Raw genomic sequence first — 21,162 nt, 5'->3', positions numbered from 1 at the left:
TATTCATCTTCCACTCAGTCATGCTCTGTGGCGGTCAGAAGCCAAGGAAACAGAATATATTGGTTACGCATATAACGGTGGTTCTCTGACTGGCTGAAGAGCGCCAGTCTCCAGTCACTCAGGTCAATGAAAAGACTTCTAAGAAAGTTGATTTTTGATTTGTAGGCAAGCATTTATTGAGATACATCATTAAGGTCACAAGGCGAAAGCTACTATTTAGGGTTCTTAACAAGCAGAAGGACATGAAGGTATTCCACTCATTTATGCCCTCTAGTGGTCTTCCACCAGTCATAGAAACACAGTTACAACGCTTAACCAACATTTCATCATGCAACTGTAAAACTAAACAAATAATTTGCAGACCTCAAAATTAAGTAAACAAGTTTTTACTAATAATATATGCTAGGAGACAATAGGTGGGTCAATCTAGACACTTTTATTTAAAGGCACAGAAGGCTCACAGCTGCACCTCAGTGTTTACAGGTGATGTGATTGTGGAAACTATTAGTAGTTCCAAAAACTGTCCAAATGTTCAGATCTTATTAAAAAAAAAAGAAAAAAAAAAATTAACATAGTAAAAGCAACAATTAAAAACAAATTAAAAAAAAGTTACCACAGCCGTTATTCATTTTACATTCATACAATAATATTGAATATCTGTACACTTTTCTGACTGCATTTGATAGCTTGAAAAAGTAAAGTACACAGTATTGGATAGTTTTCTCTATAAAGAATTTAGCAAGCAAACAATTTTTTTTCCCATTTTCAAATTTAGTAAATAGGCAAGTTGAAGAGAAAAGACAAAATCTACAAGGAGTTTAAATGTTCTAGATGGACTTTAATGTTGCATTTTTAAGAAAGATACAGAAGATATGAAAGACAGGAGGATGAGACCGTATAAGAATGACAAGTACAAAGGTCTTTGGACATGTAGATGTTTGATGAAATTGTAAATAAGTTATTAAATAATAAAGAATATCTTTTCTTTTTTTTCTCAGACGTAAAATCTAACAAGGATTTTAAAGATTCTACATGCACAACACCTTGCCAAAAAAAAAAAAAAAGAAGAGCCAACATCAGATTGTTAGGGAAATGTATCAGTGCATGTGTTTCATAAGATTGGGCGTTGTTATAGTTTGCTACCTATTTGTAATAACTTGCCTAAGTGAATCATCAGAACAGGTCAGTCTCGCATCTTTTCCCCCCTTAAGGCTGCCAGCAAAAGGGTGGAGTTATAAATCAACCGTTTCAATAAGGAATAAACTGTTAAAGCAATGACTTGACAGAGCTGTAGAGCGGTCGCAGATAAGTGTAGCTGTGGGAAGTGGCAGTTCTTACACAGAGGAGGGCGAGAGAGGCCGTTATCAGTCCCAGGTATGGTAAAAGTGTATAAGTGTGTTTAGGCGGATGTACAACAGCCTCCGGCGGGTATGGCAGTCTGCGGCTCGTCATCAACGATCTGTACGCCTCTCCGGGCTGTGCTTGTGTGACTCGCGCCGTTCCCCCTTGACCTCTCCTCCGCCTGAGCCGTCTCCATCATCCCTACAGATGCCGGCGAAAACGTCACAAATTAAAGAGAGATAAGTAAGAATCTATAAAATAGACAAACAAATATATTGCAAGTGGATGACTAAATGTCTTCATGTTTTGAGGAGTGACTTAAAAAGTTTGAAGACGTTGTAGAGTGTTGAAGTTTGCGTGAAAAGTAACATGGAAGCACAGAGGACCGCCACTTATTGGTTGTGAATGATTGTTTATAATAAAAAAAAGTTTTTCTTACACACACACCAATCGTTTTGCTTCAGAAGACATTGATTCATCCACTGAGGCCGCCATAATATACATCTATAAGTTTATACTAAGTCTTGTCATATACATCTGGGAAAGCATAAAGTTGAGTTAATTTTTGGGTGGATTATCCTTTTCTGCTAAAACCGCAATTGCAATAAAAAAAAAAAAAAAAAAAGAAAAAAAGGTAGCAAACTAATTAATTTTTTGGGCCAAACTGTACAGTCCTAGGACTGTACAATTTGGCCAACAAAATAAAATAATAAGAATAATAAGAATAATAATATATAGAGACATATATAATATATATAGAGGCATTTCTCATTAAGGTTTGGGAAGATTTTTGGTGCATGTTGAGTTCCAAAATCCACGTTATAACTCAAAGAGTTTGAAGTTCGTGTGGAGCAGCATTTAATTTGAACAATGGCGTTCTGAGACAATAGATTTGTTACAGATTTGTGCAAAACTTTTGCGGTATTTTATGAATGTCGATAAAAAACTATTGCGAAATGACGGCGACTAAAACGTAATTTGGTATGTTGGTAGGTTTACATGTATCGCATCTAACGCACTAGCCATTATTTGTAATCGAAGATGATGTAGGTGTGTTATCCAAGCATTCATGGCAAGAAAAATCCCTTATACTTGAGAGCGCCACGTATGAGGCGTTTCTCCCTCCTGTCTGCTTCAAGGTCTTGATAAATTGTGGCATTTCCTTGTCCTTTACCTTTAGAATCCAGTATTCAGTAAAATGATCGACTTTTACGTCCGCCAGATGGCCTGTAAATGTGGAAAAACTCTTCCCATTATCAGTTTTGCAAAATATTCCTTTTTTGAATTGCCTGAAAAACCACCTCACGCGAGCATAAAAACTTTTTTTGCTGTATATGGGAGTTTTTGCGAAATTGACGTGTTTCCATTGGGCGTATTTTCAATTCGTAATTTGCACAATTTGAAGGGTAATGAAAACTCAGCTAATGAAAATGCTGGATCATGAGCTGCTGGAGTGTAAAAGAACACAGTGCCAAGCTTCACAATAATTCCTATATCTATAGTCTAATCAAGAACCGAAGAGAACTAAATAATGTGTCGTCTAATGAAGAGTTGAGCCCCAGGGTTCACGATGCATCAAATTTACACAGGACGCGCACTGACAGAAGATGATTTCTTTAATTTGACAGACGATCACCTGGTTGCACAATATGCATCTGAAATGTGTAAAACATTAACACTGTGAACCAAAAAACATGGTCCACTTTCAGAATTATTTTTAACGAACATCACACAAGTTTTCATACACGTTTAAATTTAAACCGTAAACTTAATTTTAAGTAAACTTTCCAAAAAATTATTACATTTTCATTTGATTCGATTTTAAAGGGTTAACCAAATTGTTAGTTTTATAAATTTAATTACCTCTAATTTATGAAAGTAAATTTGTTTTTGACACTACAATGTTAAAATAAGCCACTATAAACTTAAAGGTCTAGTCATGAAAAGAAAAAGAAAAAAAAAATACTGTGATATACAGCGAAATCGCCAAAATCTTAATAAATACCGTGAAACATATTTTTGGTCATTCCGCCAAGCTCTATGCTTGGTGAACATTACAAAGTCTAAACTGACTGCACTTTTTAACATTTTTAGTTAAAGAGGTCCTATTATGCTTTTTTACATTTTCCACTTTAGTGTTTAATGTTGGTGTTTTAGCATGAAAAAGGTTGATGGACTCCAAAGGGAGTTACTCTCTTTATTAGCAAGAACTGTTCCCTGAAACGCCTCGATTGTAGTCTTCCTGGAACGAACACGTCTCAATATTACTCATTTAAATAATTCCCGCCCAAGGCATAAGCAAAAAAAAAAAAAGGGACAAGGTCTGTCAGAGTTCTGTTAATAGTGTGTTGAAACTCGCGGTTATGGAATGGGCATGACATTTCCAAAACACTCTTGAAGTGTTTGACCAATCACCACACACTGATCCAGCAGACCAATCAGAGCACATTGTGCTTTTCAGAAGGAGGGGCTTAATAGAGATCAGAACTAAAGAGAGCGTTACTGACAGACTGGGAAGAGAGGTGCTGCAACAATGTCAAATATTTGAAAAATAATGTTTTTTTCTGTTTGTTTTTAGTAGACCCAAAAAACTAAATCAAGATTTCGAAAAAGGTCATCTTAAAAATAAATAGATTTTAAGTTTGAAAACAAACTTCCTTTCAAATTTCAAAGTATCTTCCTAACAATATGATTAAGCATATAAATTGCATCAATTGTAAAAACACAAAAACACTGAGTGATCAAACATTTAGGTGAGATAATAATTCTGCTTCACCTCAAATTAAACTCAAACACCTCCATCCCCACCCCCTCCTCCCTGCTTCTGAAATAAAATTCAGGCCCTGTTATGGGAAACAGACAGACTGACAGAATACACAGCATCTAAAAGTAACATACGTTTACACAGGTCCAGAAACAGCTCCTCAATGCCTTTGTTTAATTTGGCTGATGTGTGATAGTGTTTTGCACCCACTGACTCTGCATATCTGGAAAAGGACAAAAAAAAATTAACAAAATAATAATTTCTCAGAAAGCACGTAAAGGCGCTGGAAGTAGGCCTGCACGGTTAATCGTATTTTAATCATGATAATTATAATGTAAAAAGAAAAAATCATTGTGATATTGGCCTGTTGTTTATTTGTCCTAATACTTTTTTTTTTTCATTTACGTTATCTTGCACTAGTAATACACCTCCACTATCTTGCTTAGGGGTTTCCAGATGCTAAAAGCTTAAATCCCCTAAATGGAGCTTTTATCTTAAAAGGATACATTTTCCGCCGAGTGTTTTACTTAATCTTGACAATTTGGCAACCAATGCGCACGCAGAAGCTCTCTCTGGGATGCAAAAAAGCTCTGATGATCTGACAACACTGACAAATATGCATGTTGGAGTTTACTGATGTCCATTGTGAAATTCTGCTTGAATTAAAGTGTCATACATCCTCGAAGAACTGTAATAAATCCAAACATGATTCTTGATCATATTGTTTGTGATTGTGGTTGTTGAATAAACGCTGCATGTGCTTTAGATACCCCCGTATTCTGCTTGCTTCCATTTCCTCTCACACACACCACTCGAACCTTCCGTAAAGCAATCTTTTATAAAGTGAACGCAGCTTATTAGCTCTCCTGCTGTCTGATGTCATCAGTAAATCAAACAACAGTAAAGCTGAGAAAGAGAAAAATCACTCACTGCTCTTGAATGGAAAACATTTAGATACTCTTAAATACTGAAAGCACTCTTTGTTTATTGCTTGTAATGTTTTTTTTTTCCTCTTTATTACTAGCTTTTGTGTGTTTTTTTAAATATGTAATTATTTTAAAAAGTACTAATAATTACATATGTAACTAAATAAATTTATTAATAAGATTAATTAATAAGAAAAAAAAAGTAGATCAAGAATTGTTTTGGATTCGGATCATGACTGCCAGAACCTTTATTACATTGAAGGTTAATATTATAGGCTACAATAAGTGCATTATATTATATTATATATTATATTATATTATATATATTTATATAATATATAAATATTTATATATTTATATATATATATATATATATATATATATATATATATATATATATATATATATATAAAATTCTATATTCTATATAATTCTATATATATATATATATATATATACACTTCTCTGGAATTTCTCAAATGAGATTGATTGATTAGAAATTGCGATTATAATATTTTGCGAAATAATCGCGTATAACCATTGTCGTGCAGCCCTAGCTGTAAGCTTTTCATTTCGTGATATTATGAATAAAATGTCCCTAATACTGACAGATATCAGTGAAATTTGCTTCTCAAATAAACATATCTTGTTTTAAGGATGTTTAGATCTTTTTAATGGAAAACAGGACAAAAACACTGATTGAGAATCAGGATAAGAGCAGTTTAAGAAAAGATATTCCCACATTTCTAAGGTAAACTTTGTTCCGCTGAATAAAACCTATTTTGAAAAGTAACACAGAAGAGCACATTTTACTGCTCCATTCCCTTCACATTCAGTGCATCTTGTGTAGACTCATCTTCTCATGTGACTGTCTTAATCATGTGACCAGTCTTTTAGTGCATGTGAACGTCATACATCCTCGCTCAAATAGTGTATTATACAATGCTAATCTAAGAGATATTACTATAGACTATGACTATATAAAACTGTATGTGTACTTTTGTAACATATACAAAACCAAAATATATTAATATGTCTTTAGGCATAAAGACTTTATATAATGCTTTATATGATGACAGTGTTTCAGGTCACTTTGAAGCATACAGCCATTTACAAGCCAAATCCGATAACTTATTAACCAACACTGCGGATAGCTGAAATTTAGAGCCAAATTGAAGTTTAGATGAAATAAAAATAAAGCTATAGAACATTTTTTAAAGTTGACAGAGAGACTGACTTCTGTCCTTCGCATCCAAGGTTTCCTTCACATAATCTAATATCCACAAGGCATACTAAAAACATCCTGATTCAATAAAACAAACATTATCTGCAGTAAAAACACATTACAGACATGAGAGATGTACATACCCCTCTGCTTCCTCCACTGAAACATGTCGCTCTTTGTCCAGGTCAATTTTATTGCCTAAAAAAGAAAGATACAATTCAAATAAAAATGCAAATAACAAATATTACATCAAAATTGTATAATGCATATAAAGTCATGATTATGGAAAGTTTAAGACATAACCATCCATTGCATCTTTATTAAATATTCAGTCTAATAAGATAATGCTTTTCTGCTATCAATAATAACACATTTACCATCATCGTTCCCACTCTTTAAGACCAAAGAATTCCCATGACTTCTCCAGTTTAAGCATTTCGAGTAAATCATTTTTGAGTTTGTGCTCACAGAGAGCGATAAAAATAGCTGATGATATGTTTTAGAGCTGAGCATAACTGGAAAAAATTGGATATTCCCATGATCTTGAGATTTTATCCATTTCTAGTTTCCCAGACAATCACCATTTTAAAATTCTCTCATATCGTCCATGACTAGGGAACCCAATTAAACCAATCTGCCAGATTCCCCACCAAAATCACCCCAATGTTACTCACCTACTATACATAAACAGATCTCATTCCCCAACATTTTCCTCAATTCTTTTACCCAATTCTTCACCTATCAAGAAAACAAGAGTTAGGTTACGGCAAGAAAAAATCATTAAAAACCCCATTTACCATATTAATCTACAAACTAGAACCCAATAATATAATATCAGTCTTGAAGAATAGAAAAAACTTGAGAATTGATTTAATACATTAATCGTTGGCTTTCATAGTCATTATTATATTCTAGGGGTGTGACGAGAGTGCTACGAGATTTAGCAATACTAAAACGTGATGATATTTCTCATCGAGGTGAAAGCGGTCTCGCTTGAAGGAGTTGAGTTTGTGGCAAAAACATTTTACAGTGCTTGCATTATGTCACACTCAGAAGGGTTGACCTGGAGTTTCATTCGTTAACATTATTATTGCCTCGTTATTTTATATGTATTTTAAGGCTATTGTTCACTTAGGTCTATTTTTATTACCACAAAAAATATTATCCGATTACTCAATCAAAATAATCGACCGTTTATTCGAATGACAAAATAATCGTGAGAGCCCTAGATTAGAGAAAACATTTCAAAATGCACCTGTATTGTTTTCCATTTTGTGAAGATTTCTTAAAATAGTGTTAAAATATCGTCTCGCCTCATTCTCGTGTATAGTCGTCTTCTCGTGAGATAAGCGTATCGTCACACCTCATTAGATTCTGATCATTTAATGTAAGCACTCACCTTCTGGAACGAGTCCTCATCCGTGACGTCGTACACCAATATGGCGCCGTTGGAATCTCTGTAGTAGATTGGTCCAAGGGCATGAAAACGCTCCTGACCAGCCGTATCCTGAGACAAAAGTAAACATATTCAAGAACAGAAACCGACTGGTTGTCCACTTAGAAGAACCAATTAGCTACTGTGAAAAGTTTCATGACAGAATTATGCATTTTAACTACTTTTTGCAATGCTCATGCAGGCATCTTGTGTTCGATACGCAACTGCCTGGAAAATTCTTGTCAGAAACTTGGTAGTAAAGCGCAAACCTGACTCTGACGAGATGAGAGTTATTGTGTTTGGCTCATAAAGTCAAGAAACAATTCAAAGTCAAACTCCATTTACATTTTGAACACATTTCTGGTGTTGTTGCGAAGAAAGTCATCTTTCATCAGAACGCAAAATATATATTTCAACAAACATGCTACGCTTCTGAAACATCTTTCCGTTACAGCTGACATCCCCTCGAATCACTGGGCTCCATTCTGGTAACGCCCACTTTTATCAGCACAAAAACAAAATAATATATAGAAAAAAACCCTACATTTTCCTCATTGGATAAATAAAGGTTTGTGAACGCTAATTTAAGACTGCATCTCATCAACTATTGAGTACGAGGTGTTCATTCTCACAGACTATGGATCACTACCTTCATTCCACAACAAGACTGCTTAATCTTTTTATTCAAGATCAACTGCTACACAAATGCTACAACCACAGTGAGGAATGTGTGCGACTCACCCATATAGCCAGATTGACTCTCTTTCCTGTGATGTTGAGCTTCTTTGTAAGGAACGATGCCTGCAAACAAAGGCATACATGCATAAATTTGTATTAATTCAGAAGATTCAAGTCTATTTACATTTCAACATGCCAGCAGCCATATCACCCTGTAGGCCAGGACTGGTTTCCCACTGAAGCTAAGCAGCACTGAGCCTGGTCAGTACCTGGATGGGAGACCTCTTGGGAAAAAAGTGTTAGTGAGGCCAGTCACCCTGTGGTCTGTGTGGGTCCTAATGCCCCAGGATAGTGAAGGGGACACTATACTGTCAAAAAGCACCGTCGGATGAGATGTTAAACCAAGGTCCTGACTCTCTGTGGTCGTTAAAAAAATCCCATGACACTTCTCTTAAAGAGTAGGGGTGTAACTCCGGTGTCCTGGTAAAATTCCATCCACTGGCCTTTATCAATCATGGCCTCCTAATAATAATCCCCATGCTTTGAATTGGCTCTATCACTCTTTCTCTCTCTATAGCTGGTGTGTGGTGAGCGCACTGGTGTTGTTGTACTGTGGCTGCCGTTGCATCATCCAAGTAGATGCACACTGGTGGTGGTCTGAGGGGAGACCCACTGACATGATTGTAAAGCGCTTTGGTTGTACAGTAGTACAAAGGAAAGCCCTGTATAAATGCCTCATTTCATTTTATTTCATTTCAAACTTATGAATTTCACTTGACGTGCCACTAACTTATACAGTAATTGGAAGACTTTTAAACATAGTAGTTCAGACACCTAATGTTCAAGAATGCCTAATTAAGGGTGTGTTCACACTTGGCATGTTTGGTTTGATTAAAACAAACCCTGGTGCGATTTCTCTGTTAGTGCAGTTCACCTGAACATGTGTGAATGGTGCCATCCAAACCCTGGTGCGCACCAAACAAGCGGACAGAGGCCTCTAAGGGTGTTCACACTTAGTTCGGTTTGCTTGGTTAGTTTGGTCCGGAACAAAAAAAACATTTAGTCCTGGTCTGTTTAGCGTTCAATTTGGCATTTTTAACACCGAACATAAAGGCATAGGGATATGTTCACAACCTGATTAGTCGGCTTTGATGACGTATTGCCTATTTTGAGACGAAACTCACAGAACGCCCAAAAAAATGCTGTGTGCTGGGATAAATGCGCTCGTTGTGCGTAGCCGACATTTGATGGTATTTTGACCACTTGAGAACTCGTGAAAAGCTTATAAAACGGAGTCAAAACAGCGGCAGGAATCCCTCACACACACACACACACACACACACACACACACACAGACACGGTTCTGATGCCTGTACTAACTGTGATGAGCAACAACAATTATGAAATTAAACATTTAAGTTAATGAAATATTAACTTAAATTCTCACTCAGGGCTAGTAAGACTGAAGAAGGCTGAAGAAAAAAAAAAGCTTGGTCAAAGAGGAGTGATTATAATCAATACAATCATTATAATAGATTATTGACAACATGTAGCAGGTTTCACAGTGTTACATAAAGGCCACAGCAGACTTTCCTGTATGCTTTATAGTTTGTTACACAGTAACATGGATGAATTATTACAAATCCATCCTCATTCTAAACTCTTATCAATCTTTGCGTCAATCTCAAGCGTCAATCTCAATCTTTGATGGCCTTTCATTATATTTAATGTTGAGTTTTAAAGAATTATGTTCACCAAGCAGTTTAAAATAAAACATAAAAATACCCTTTTTCCCACAGAAAAAAAGAAAAGAAAGTCATACAGGTTTGGAACAACATGAGAGTAGTTAAATGATGAACATGTTTTTGAGTGAACTAACCCCATAAATATACATAGATTTATAGTTACATAAGATATACACACCCTTTGATAACTGATAAAAGACGTGTTAATTGTTATAAGGACAAAGGGAGACAGTATTGCAAAACCTAATAGGCTATATAATCAATACATCATTTACATCCTTCCCTTTATGTTATTTCATAACTTTGGTGATTTTATTATTTATTTATTTATTTATTTATTTCCTAAAATGTGGGAAATATTAATCTTGTATAATAATAAAAGTATAATAATTATTTAGACTCTTGACTGGTGTATGGACTAGTTTTGACTAAAAGTATAAAAAAAAATGTTTTAAACTACACTCAAAAGTTTGGGATCAGTAAGATTTATTAGGCTATTTGTATATATATATATATATATATATATATATATATATATATATATATATATATATATATATATATATATATATATATATATATATATATATGAAGACTTCAGATGCAAAAGCCTCTAAGTCCATCTAAGTTTTTCTTTAATATTAACATTTTTATCAGGCTCCTATGTATAGGTTTCTACCCAAGTACCGCCATTTCTAAATGGGTTGAGGCTGGGATTTAGTGAGTTTGAAGTGAAAGTATTTGATGAATGTATAGCCTTCTATGTGCGGAGAGCATTCACAAAATATTATTATCTAATTTTTGACAGAGGTGGCTTTTAGAGGCTTTTGCATCGGAGGTCTTCATATATATATATATATATATATATATATATATATATATATATATATATATATATATATATATATATACAGTACATACATACTTTTATTCAGCAAGGACACATTAAAATGGTCAAAAGTGCCAGTATTGTTTTTCATTGTCTCATAAAAAACTATTTCAAATAAATCGTGTTTTTTAGGACTTTCTATTCGTCAAAAAATCCTGCAAAAAAGTATCATCAGGGTTTCCACAAAAATATTAAAACGGTTTTCAACATTGATAATAATAAGTTGAGTATCAAATCATCATACAGAATGATTTCTGAAGGATCATGTGACAATGAAGACTGGAGTAATGATGCTGAAATTTCAGCTTTGATCACAGGAATAAATTAGTTTAAGATATTTACAAATGAAAAGCAGTTCTTTTAAACTGCAATAATATTTCACAACTGGAAATACACAACATCAATTCTAATCTTTCTGTCATAATTCTGTCACTACTCATTTCCATCATAATCAAATATGTGTACACAAAAATCACAAATGAACTGAACATGTTTTGGTTCTTATGAAAAAAAAAAAAAAAAAAAAAAAAAAAAAGATCAGGAAGAGCAGAAGTTTCCTCTAATTGAATATATAGCCTACAGGTAGGCTAGTTGTTGAAAAACTTGGACATAAATTAGTGACCACATAAAGATTTAGGGTTAAATGTCCAAATGCTTTTTTTAAAGAACAATCATTTCAAGTGGTAACGTTAGCATGAAAAACAGTAAACATAATTATACAAGAACTAACGTTAGTCAAACGGTGTTTGGATTAACGTTACAAATGAAAGCTTATCGCGTGGCACTACAGGCCACTGCTCGTCATCTCATGTTAAATATATAGTTATTATACACAGTATATGATTATATACACCACTTTTATTCGAATTGCATATATAATCTTATTATCGTGCTATACAATCTATCACAATCTAGGCCCATAATCTACTAACTATAGGGAAAACAAAATAAGACGAGCAAAACAACTTAACAAGCTAACAAATCGCTTATTACAACAAGTAAACACACAATATAATCGATATATTACAGCTGGCTCACACATATAATAACGTCGAGTAACGTTAGTTCAGCAGACTCGCTCACCTGAAGGGTGGTGATGTGTTTGTCGTTGAATTTGTTCTCACAGTATCGCAGCACCAGCGATGTTTTGCCGACGCAACCCTCCCCCAGAAGCACCACCTTGAACGAGTACGTCTTCCCTCCAGCCGCCGCCATGCCCAAACTCTCTCTCTCTCTCCCGGACGCAAAAACAAACCCTGATTCGAGCCCCACTAGCCGATCACAGCAGCCATATAGATCCACAGATGACAGTAACGCACACAAAGAGCCACCGATCTGCGCTTCGCATGAAGTCTTCGCACTGATTCCACAGTTAAACACTGATTCACTCTTGTTGAGGATCTGCCATCAGTCTAATGGCGCTCTGTGTCTGTGACGTGCCTGAGAGGTGGTCAGGTGATCCACGGGGCCGCGGCTCGGTTTCCTATGAGACTCACACGATTTATTCCTGCAGGGGGCGCGCGGTGGCTCAGACTAGAGACAATCATGCATTGAGCCGCTTCAGACGTTTTGTTTTATTTATTTCTGGTGCAGACATTAGTTTGTTAAAATATGTAATAATTTTAAATAGATTTTTTTTTTAAATGTTAAGATAAATAAATTCACACACTTCAACCATCCCCCAAAAATGTTTTTGTCTATTAGGCAAACGGTAATCCAAAACGTCTGTGATTCGTCAATCTTGGTTCAGCGCAGAAAAAAGTAACACGAATCACGCGAAAGCCACCTGAATAATAACGACGATGACTTTAAAGGGATAGTTCACCGAAAAATGAAAATTCTGTCATTAATTGACCCTCATGTCGTAAAACAGAATTTTCTGAAGAGGCACGATTGCTTTATAGGCTATGATGAAAATGTTTAATTTAGGCTTTTATTCACATGTAAACATTCATCAACTCAAACCAGTGGTAAATGGGAGCTCAAGCATGTTTGTTTGACACGTGAGAACCAATTAGGTTCATTCTCCTGTTGTTTGAGCTTCTTAAGAACCAATGAGGTTTGTCAAGCGTCAAGCATGTTCGGTTGAGCTTCTGTTTATGTTTGTTGATCATTGTTTATATGTGAATAAAAGCCTAAATTAAATATGTTCCTCATCTAAAGTCTCTCCAGAAAATGTGTACAAAACCACTCAATTCATGTGGATTAATTTTCCGATCTCTTTATGAACTTTTTGAAGCATCAAAGTGGTAGTTGCATACTGTCAATGGAGGGACAGAAAGCTCTCAGATTTCCTCAGAAAGATCTTAATTTGTGTTCTGAAGATGAACGAAAGTCTTACGGGTTTGGAACGACATGATGATGAGTAAATGATGACAGAATTTTCATTTTTGGGTGAACTAACCCTTTAAATGAAAATAAAAAATAAAGGCCTGGTTTCACAGACAGGGGTTAGATTAAGCCAGGATAAGGCCTACGTTTAATTATGGCATTAACTAGCTTTAATAAATGTGCCTTAGAAAGAAAAAAAAAACATTACTGGTTACAATGGCACTGAGATATTTGAAGATCTGTGTCAGTGCAAGTTGCTTTCAGTTAAAACATCTCAAACATGTATTTTAGTCTGGGACTATAGGCTTAAACCTTGAACTGGGGGAAAGAGAAGAGATATAAATTATGATAGTTATAAACATCTGACCAATCAGAGACAACATCTGGGCCATTAATCCCCTCCCATTTTGTATAAGTTTTCTTTCCATTCTACCAACTGATTATTTTTGTATAGTCAGAACTGACAGTACAGTAGTTGCTAGAAAGTCTTATGACTTTTAAAAGCAGCAGATACCATATAATTCACCAGTGACATATTACTTGTAAAAAAATATGTAAAATAATAAAAAAGGAGAAATACTTGGCCAAGTATTTCTTATAAATTGATCTACTGTCAAAAGTAAACTATCATGTAGGCTATTGGTTGTGTTTTATTGTTAGTATGAAATGTTTCAAAATATGTATCAAAATGAAAGATCTTTATGGGAATGTGTCAATGAGGAAACTATTTAAAATATGTATCAAAATGAAAGATCTTTATGGAAATGTGTCAATGAGGAAACTATTTAAACAGATTAGTTTAGGCTAACCTTCTAAAATACAACTTTTTTTTTTTGGTCATTAGCCTACTTTTTTTTATCTAATTAAAATGAATTTAAACATGATTAAATAATCTGTCAAATATCTTTACAGATAAGCTGCTTCTTATGGTCTTTGTATTAGATCTGATTGTTATGGTCTCAGAAAATACAGATCCAAGATGGATATTCAAAACTCCAGGAGTGCAGTTACCCTCCAACTAATCGCATAAAATACATCAGATCTATTTTGGGCGATGCATTTTGGCAGGGAAGCGTTTTGCTGCATGGTGAATGTCAGACTTCAGATTGCCATGGCAACAGCTGAGAGCTACAGTACATGTTTGCCACAAGACGACACAGCAGACTGACTTTGGCAGATCTGAATTGTTTAAGAAGAAAATCATCCAACATGATCTCCTCTTAAGAGCTCATGAGTAAGAAATGGAGGATTTGTGGGGTGTTTATGAGGTTGTTGAAGATGACGATGAGTTGTGCTGGATGAGCATCATCGTTGTAGAAGGAACATACTAGAAAATACATGTTCTTTAAGGAGTCACTAAGCAAAAACATTGCATTGCAGTCAAGGTCCTGGTTTTTATGAATGCTAACCTGAGTTCTGAATGAAGAAGGCCATCATGTGACTTTGTCTGACAGCCCTTTCTTGATCAAGCCTGGTCTATAAAAGAGCTTTCGCACAAAGAACCAAGTGATGCTGACTGAGAATCAAAGACTACATTTCATGCAAGACTACTTTAATATTTACCTCGCTTTTAAGTTGCTCTCTCTCTCTCTCTCTCTCTCTCTCTCTCTCTCTCTCTTTCCTGTGCCTTGGGATTAAACTTTTGATAGATTTAAGTCTATTTGACTTGACTGAGCAAACAACATTCGAGTTGCCTGGTCTTCTTAAAGGAGCATTGCGTAGGTTTTTACTTAAAAAAAAATCTTTAAGATAGAGTTTTCATTTGTACATGTTTGAGCCAACCATGATGTAATAAAAAGAATGACACCTCGACTGTCCACCACGGTTGCCTCTATCAGCCTGTAAACTCAATCGTGTGTGGAGGAGTCGGGCCCGAATCGGCGCGAAAATTCACAAAATGTGACGTCATGCGCGTTCTCGTCTACTTGGGCTTACAACTGTACGGCACGGCAGCCATTATAGTAAGCAGCGGCAATCGGTGTTTTCAAATGGACTCTGCGGATGGAAAGAAGCGACCAGCCCCCAGCACAACTCAGACACCCACGGACACTCCTCGGAAGTGTAAAAAAAAAAGCGTTACTCTACAATAGTCAAAATAAGGGGTCTGTGAGTGCTGGGAGTGTGTGTTACAGTGTTGTGTTAAAATACTTTTAGAAGTAGACTTTAGTTGATAATATAAAGCAGCACTGCAACATTTTACTAAAATATGGTCTGTCAAACAATAACCTTACAGTACTGTAACTTTTCTTACCTCAAACATTATGCTGGTGAGTGGTGAATCTCGATGAGCCGTCAGTGGTTGCCGCGGCAACCCTGGTTGATGTGGTCGTGCTCATATGAGCGTGCGCACCGAGAACGAGCATGAGACTGGCTGCAGTTCCTCTAACGGCCACTGGTGTCAGTAACGGTTAGAAATTTCAGAACTTACGGAATGCTCCTTTAATGGCTGCAATGATCAAATCAATTATTATTATGATATAAGATAGCACATGTACGTCTGCAAGATGTCTGTTAAAGATCACTTCATCTGGAAAGCATCTGCTGTTTACTAACGTCTGAGAGACGTCTTTAAGATGTCAGTCTTACATAGCCTACATTCTAAGGCCACATTTATACATAGCCGGGTATTTAGAGAAACGAATATTTCTCCCCCTCCGTTTTCAAAAATAACATCGTGCACACAACATCGTTTTCAAAAAAAGTTGTCGTTTACATCAACCCGCATAAATACAATGGGCGGCAGTGTAGGGAGAAGGATAAAGCCATGCAAGCAAATCAGAATCCTCAAAATCGACAACAACGAATAGCTCGAGCGACTTCCTGCTCCTTTTAAAACAACAGACATGGCGTGAGGTTCGTTCGTGTGGACAGACAGCGAAGCAAATGCAAACAGGCCAAAAGCGTTTGCACAAAAGTAAAAATGAGTACCACTTTAACAGCATCCATGATCAAATAGTTGCCAAACAAACTCTAATAGGGCGCTCACATGACGTAAGCATTTTCTGGCGCATAATGTGACGTTTGAGAACCTAAAACCCTGTTTCTCCCAGTTGACACGGTAACACAACCGGCGTTTTCAGAAATCTCCACTTTGGCCGGAGTTTTTAGAAATAATCGTTTTCTGGGATAAAAACGGCGTTTTCGTGTAAATGACAGGCCAAAACGCAGGGAAATATCTGCGTTTTCCCATCGTGTAAACGGGGTCTAAATCAGGGTTCCTCAGACTCGGTCCTGGAGGGCCACTGTCCTGCACAGTTTAGCTCCAACCCTAATCAAACACACCTATGAGTTTAGTGATCCTGAAGACATTTATTAGCTTGCTCAGGTGTGTTTGATCAGTGTTGGAGCTAAACTCTGCCCTCCTGGACCGAGTTTGAGGAACCCTGTTCTAAATCATAAACATCTCAAAAGACATTTTCTAAAATGTCTATTTGACATCTGACAGGAAACGTCCTATAGATGTAGGCTATTGCAGATGAGCAAACAGTCTAAAAAAATTGTCTTCCAGATGTAAACATCAAATATACATCTTCGTGGGGTACGTGTGCTATCAGTTTCGAGATGTGCAGAATCTGCAGATGTATTTATTCATTAGTAAAATGTATGTTGGCAAATAAAGTTTGTTCATTTTTTTTTCCATCTCATTTTTTTCTCCTACTCATTTTCTCTTTTGAGAAATAACAATTTCCCTTGAGCGGGTTCCATTCTTTAGAACCGAATCGCAGAGCGTTTTTGAATCACTGGACTAGTTTGTGAGGTGATTACTTGAATTCTAAACAACGAAGCATTAAACATAATACACAGAAGTAAATAGTGAAGACAGCTGCAAACATTATTATGAATGGTTAATTCATCACAGAAAAATCATAATTCTTCTATCTTTCCACGAGCTATAGAAATGTATGCTATTCTCGTTTTATTTGACTAAAATAAACAACAGGTTTAAAAGATAACTATTTTTGATTTGGTATGGACCAGACGTAACATAGCCTGAATCGGTTCTATAAAATGAATTGATCAACCGAATCGACTCGCTAAATGAATCCTCTCAGCGCTAGAGAGACACATCAGGGTGTGTGATCACAGAAGAAGCGGAATTATTGTATTAAACAGCCACCGTTTCAGTGTCTCAACATAGAGACACTGCAGCCTCGACTGACATTCATAAAGGCATAATGCATTTTTAATAAAACGAGGAGAATCATGTTCGTCAACGCGGCATTAGTCGTTATTTCTTTATTGATGGGATTTCACGTCACAGGTGAGGCTAAAAACAATATCGATATCGATGTTTGTTTTAATTCTTGCTGTAATAATTTCCTCATTTGCTAATGTAAGAGTGAATTCGGCGTTTATTTGGCCAATGCATATTGTGTGTTTTTAATAATATATGGACAGTTGGATTATTTGAAGGCTAGAAGGAGTAAATAAAACCAAATTCATGTCATGGAAATAGTGAAATTTTGCGAACCTATATTAGACAGGGAAATGTTTATCTAGTCAATGCTAAAATGAATAAGAATATCACCTATGCACAGTCATTTCTGAAGCGCAGATCAGGTACAGTAGCAGATAACGCAGATATTCATTACTTTTTTTTTTTTTTTTTTACTGTAGCCGTTGTCTTGCGCCTGTGTCATGCTCATACAATATTTATTTTGATGTTTTATGATACAATATATTATATTCTTGATAATTTGCAATAATAATTTATTAAGGCTGACTTGAGTGTTGAGTTTTCTTTCTTATAGATAGATAGATAAAATGTATTTATTGTCATCTTTGGGTTCATCAATACTCTTAAAGATATTTATAATGGATATTAAAAGGTCTTAATTGAACCATAGATGCCAATAAAGAACCTTCATTTTTAAGAGTGAATGCCATTTATTTTAATTGGATTCTCAGGTTTTCTTGGCTTCAAGTGGTCCAAGTTTCATTTGTATCGGACATCAAAATTGTTTCCTTTACGCATGATCACTAGATATTTTACATTCTTACACTCTTTTTTACATTCTTGCATCCAGTCAGTCAGATTTCATTACAATGTTGTTATTGAAGTTATTCACTTGTGTTTTCATGTGCATATTTACAAAACAAGACAACAAAAGTATTCAATATGCAAAACATATTATAAAATGTACTGTTGTGGCCCTGGATTGAAATTGGTTTAATACAGTATTCCAGTCATTATGTTATATAGAAACAGTTGTGACGTGAAACTCTTGTTTCAGGGGGCATCTCTGAGGACGATGAATTTTATCAGAGACCGCATCGACGCATACCTAATGGATTGACTGGCCTCGTGCATCAGCACACGGGTGTCCTCAGCCAGGGAAAGGCTTTGGGATTTCATGGGGAATTGCTTCCGACTCAGTCCCGTGGTCGGTTGGCCAAGCTGATGCCTGCAGTGTTTCTAGAATCCCATTTCCAAAGAGCTCCACAGAGGCAGTCAGACCTCAACCTAGTGCAAAACATCGACCGTGTGGAGAACAAGCCTGTGTCTGCCCACCACACGGTCACAATGGTGAGATCCTACACACATTGAGATGTTTTAGTTACTTTTAAATTTTAGTGCAAAAAATTTATTAGAAGCCAGGGGTGTCGAATTAAAGGGATAGTTCACACACATTTTTTTATTCTGTCATCATTTACTCACCAAACCTGTCATTCCAAACCTGTAAGACTTTTTCGTTCATCTTCGGAACACAAATAAAGATCTTTTTGATGTATCGAGAGTTTTCTGTCCCTTCATTGACAATGTTATGCAACTACCACTTTGTCGCTTCAAAAAGGTCATAAAGAGATTGTAAAACTAATCCATATGAATTGAGCGGTTTAGTCCAAATTTTCTGAAGTGACACAATCACTTTATATGATGAACAGATTTAATTTAGGTTTTTGTTCACATATAAACATTGATCAGTGAAACATAAACAGAAGCTCAACAGAAGCTTGACGCACGAGAACAAACCTCTTGCGGAAGCTCAAACGTGCTGCGTAACACGAGAATTGCGATATCATTGGTTCTCACACGTCAAGCGAATATGCTTCAGCTTCCGTTTATCACAACTGATGTGTGAGTTAATGAATGTTTATATGTGAATAAAAGCCTAAATTCAATCTGTTCATCATATACAGCGATCGAGTCTCTTCAGAAAATGTTGGACTTTTATGATCTCTTCATGAACTTTTTGAAGCGTCAGTGTTAGTTGCGTAGCTGTCAATGGAGGGACAGAAAGCTTTAAGATTTCATCAATGCTCGGGCAGTTCCTTCATACACAGAGCGGTCATCGACAGGTAAAAAGAAAAGGCACCATTTGAGGCGTTATAGTGTTTTCCTAACAACTACAGACAGATTGGAAGAATAAGTCCAAATGGACTCGATTTCAAAGCTGCAATTCCCTATTCTGATGCAAATATAAATGTAAATGGTGCACACCAATAGCGAGTGTTAAGGCCGTTTCACAAGGGACGCAGCAGTTGAGAGTGTCTGGTTCATTTTCACAGAGAATTTCATTCCTGTTTTTCCATTGTTTTTCTATGTAAACAGACATGTTTGACGGTTGCACTTCTTTTGCAGCATCTCATGCATAACAAATGTGGCGCTCAAGTTAAAAGAAGTTCAATTTTTAAAAAACACGCCTCTAGAAATATGACAAGTTGAGACATCTTTGCCTTTGTTCATATGGACATCTGACTGCTAAGTAGAGTTTGTGTTTTTAGCAATAGTGCTTTACTGAGAAAAGAAGGTCAGGGAAAATCTGCAAATGGAAAATCTCCATAAGTACCTTTTGTACATTTGCAAGTGTTTTTTTTTTTCTACTTGTTACTTTGCACTTTTTTTAAAGAAAATATTTACTATTTATTAAAGTTTTTTATTTTATTTTATTTAGGATATTATATTTTTGACCCTTAATTTCCGTGATCTAAATAATTAAAAGGTTGTCATTTAAAAGTGTGTAGGCCTACTTGCATTATTATGCTGTTATATTAGGATTATATATTCAGTGGCATAAAATGGTCTTAAAATGACAATAATATCGTTTATCACAATCATTTCTGGGACGATATATCGCAAAACAAAAAGTAGTTATCGTGACAGGCCTAGTGATTAATGACAGAATTTTCATTTTTGGATGAGCTAACCCTTTAATTTGAAAAGGGTGAGATCAGATAAATGAAATGTTTGCCGCATATTTTTAAAGACGTACACACACACCTGCACATGCCTTTTATATAGTGTGTTTAGTGGTCTCTCAATCAACCAATTCCGAACATAAACCTGCGTGTCTTAAAGTCCAACTGAAATCAAAATTGACCCTATTTACTTTGTTAGCGCATATTACTAGTCTTGTGGTGAACAATTAATCCGTGCAAGTTAAAACACAGAAAAAAATTGTTTGCCGTCGTAATCTTTAATCAAAGTCTGAAAAGTTACTTCCGGTCTGGAATGGCGTCCCTTCTCTGATGACGTAGGTTTGAGGACTTGGGTTGGGAAACGCTTAACCACTCCCCTCAAATCGTTAGTCTGTAATGAGCGAGAGATGGAGAGGAGGAGCGCTAGAGTAAAACCCTGCCCAATATTCCGTTTCACTGGGAAATACGTCACAGCACTGGAGAAAAGTCGTTTGCAACTTCCGGTTCACGCGGACTTTAATCACTGAAATAAACATGATACTGACTGGATCAAAACAAGTTGCCAGATGTGGCCAGGCAAGGTGCCAGCAATGTTGCTAGGGTGTTCTGGGTATTTTCTAGGTGGTTATTGTGGGGTGCGTTTGATGTATAATGACAATGCACAGTGAATTCTGCTTAAGTACCATAG

General features: G+C 35.9%; 1 protein-coding gene across 1 annotated transcript; it reads right to left on the bottom strand.

The window, feature by feature from the left end:
• Positions 1 to 149: 149 nt before the first annotated feature.
• Positions 150 to 12,512, bottom strand: rab21 (RAB21, member RAS oncogene family). Its single transcript, XM_081363296.1, has 7 exons — positions 12,087 to 12,512; positions 8,433 to 8,492; positions 7,656 to 7,763; positions 6,931 to 6,994; positions 6,400 to 6,454; positions 4,240 to 4,328; positions 150 to 1,542 (listed from the first exon to the last, which is right to left on the bottom strand). Exons 1-7 carry the CDS (start codon positions 12,216 to 12,218, stop codon positions 1,400 to 1,402), a joined length of 651 nt encoding a protein of 216 aa, XP_081219422.1. The 5' UTR covers positions 12,219 to 12,512; the 3' UTR covers positions 150 to 1,399.
• Between the last annotated feature and the right edge of the window lie 8,650 nt (positions 12,513 to 21,162).

The sequence above is a fragment of the Scardinius erythrophthalmus genome (assembly GCF_964197995.2).
Source record: "Scardinius erythrophthalmus genome assembly, chromosome: 4".
NCBI lineage: Eukaryota > Metazoa > Chordata > Actinopteri > Cypriniformes > Leuciscidae > Scardinius > Scardinius erythrophthalmus.
The sequence above is the reverse complement of the archived record's forward strand: the minus strand, read 5'-3'. Positions and strand labels throughout refer to the sequence as shown.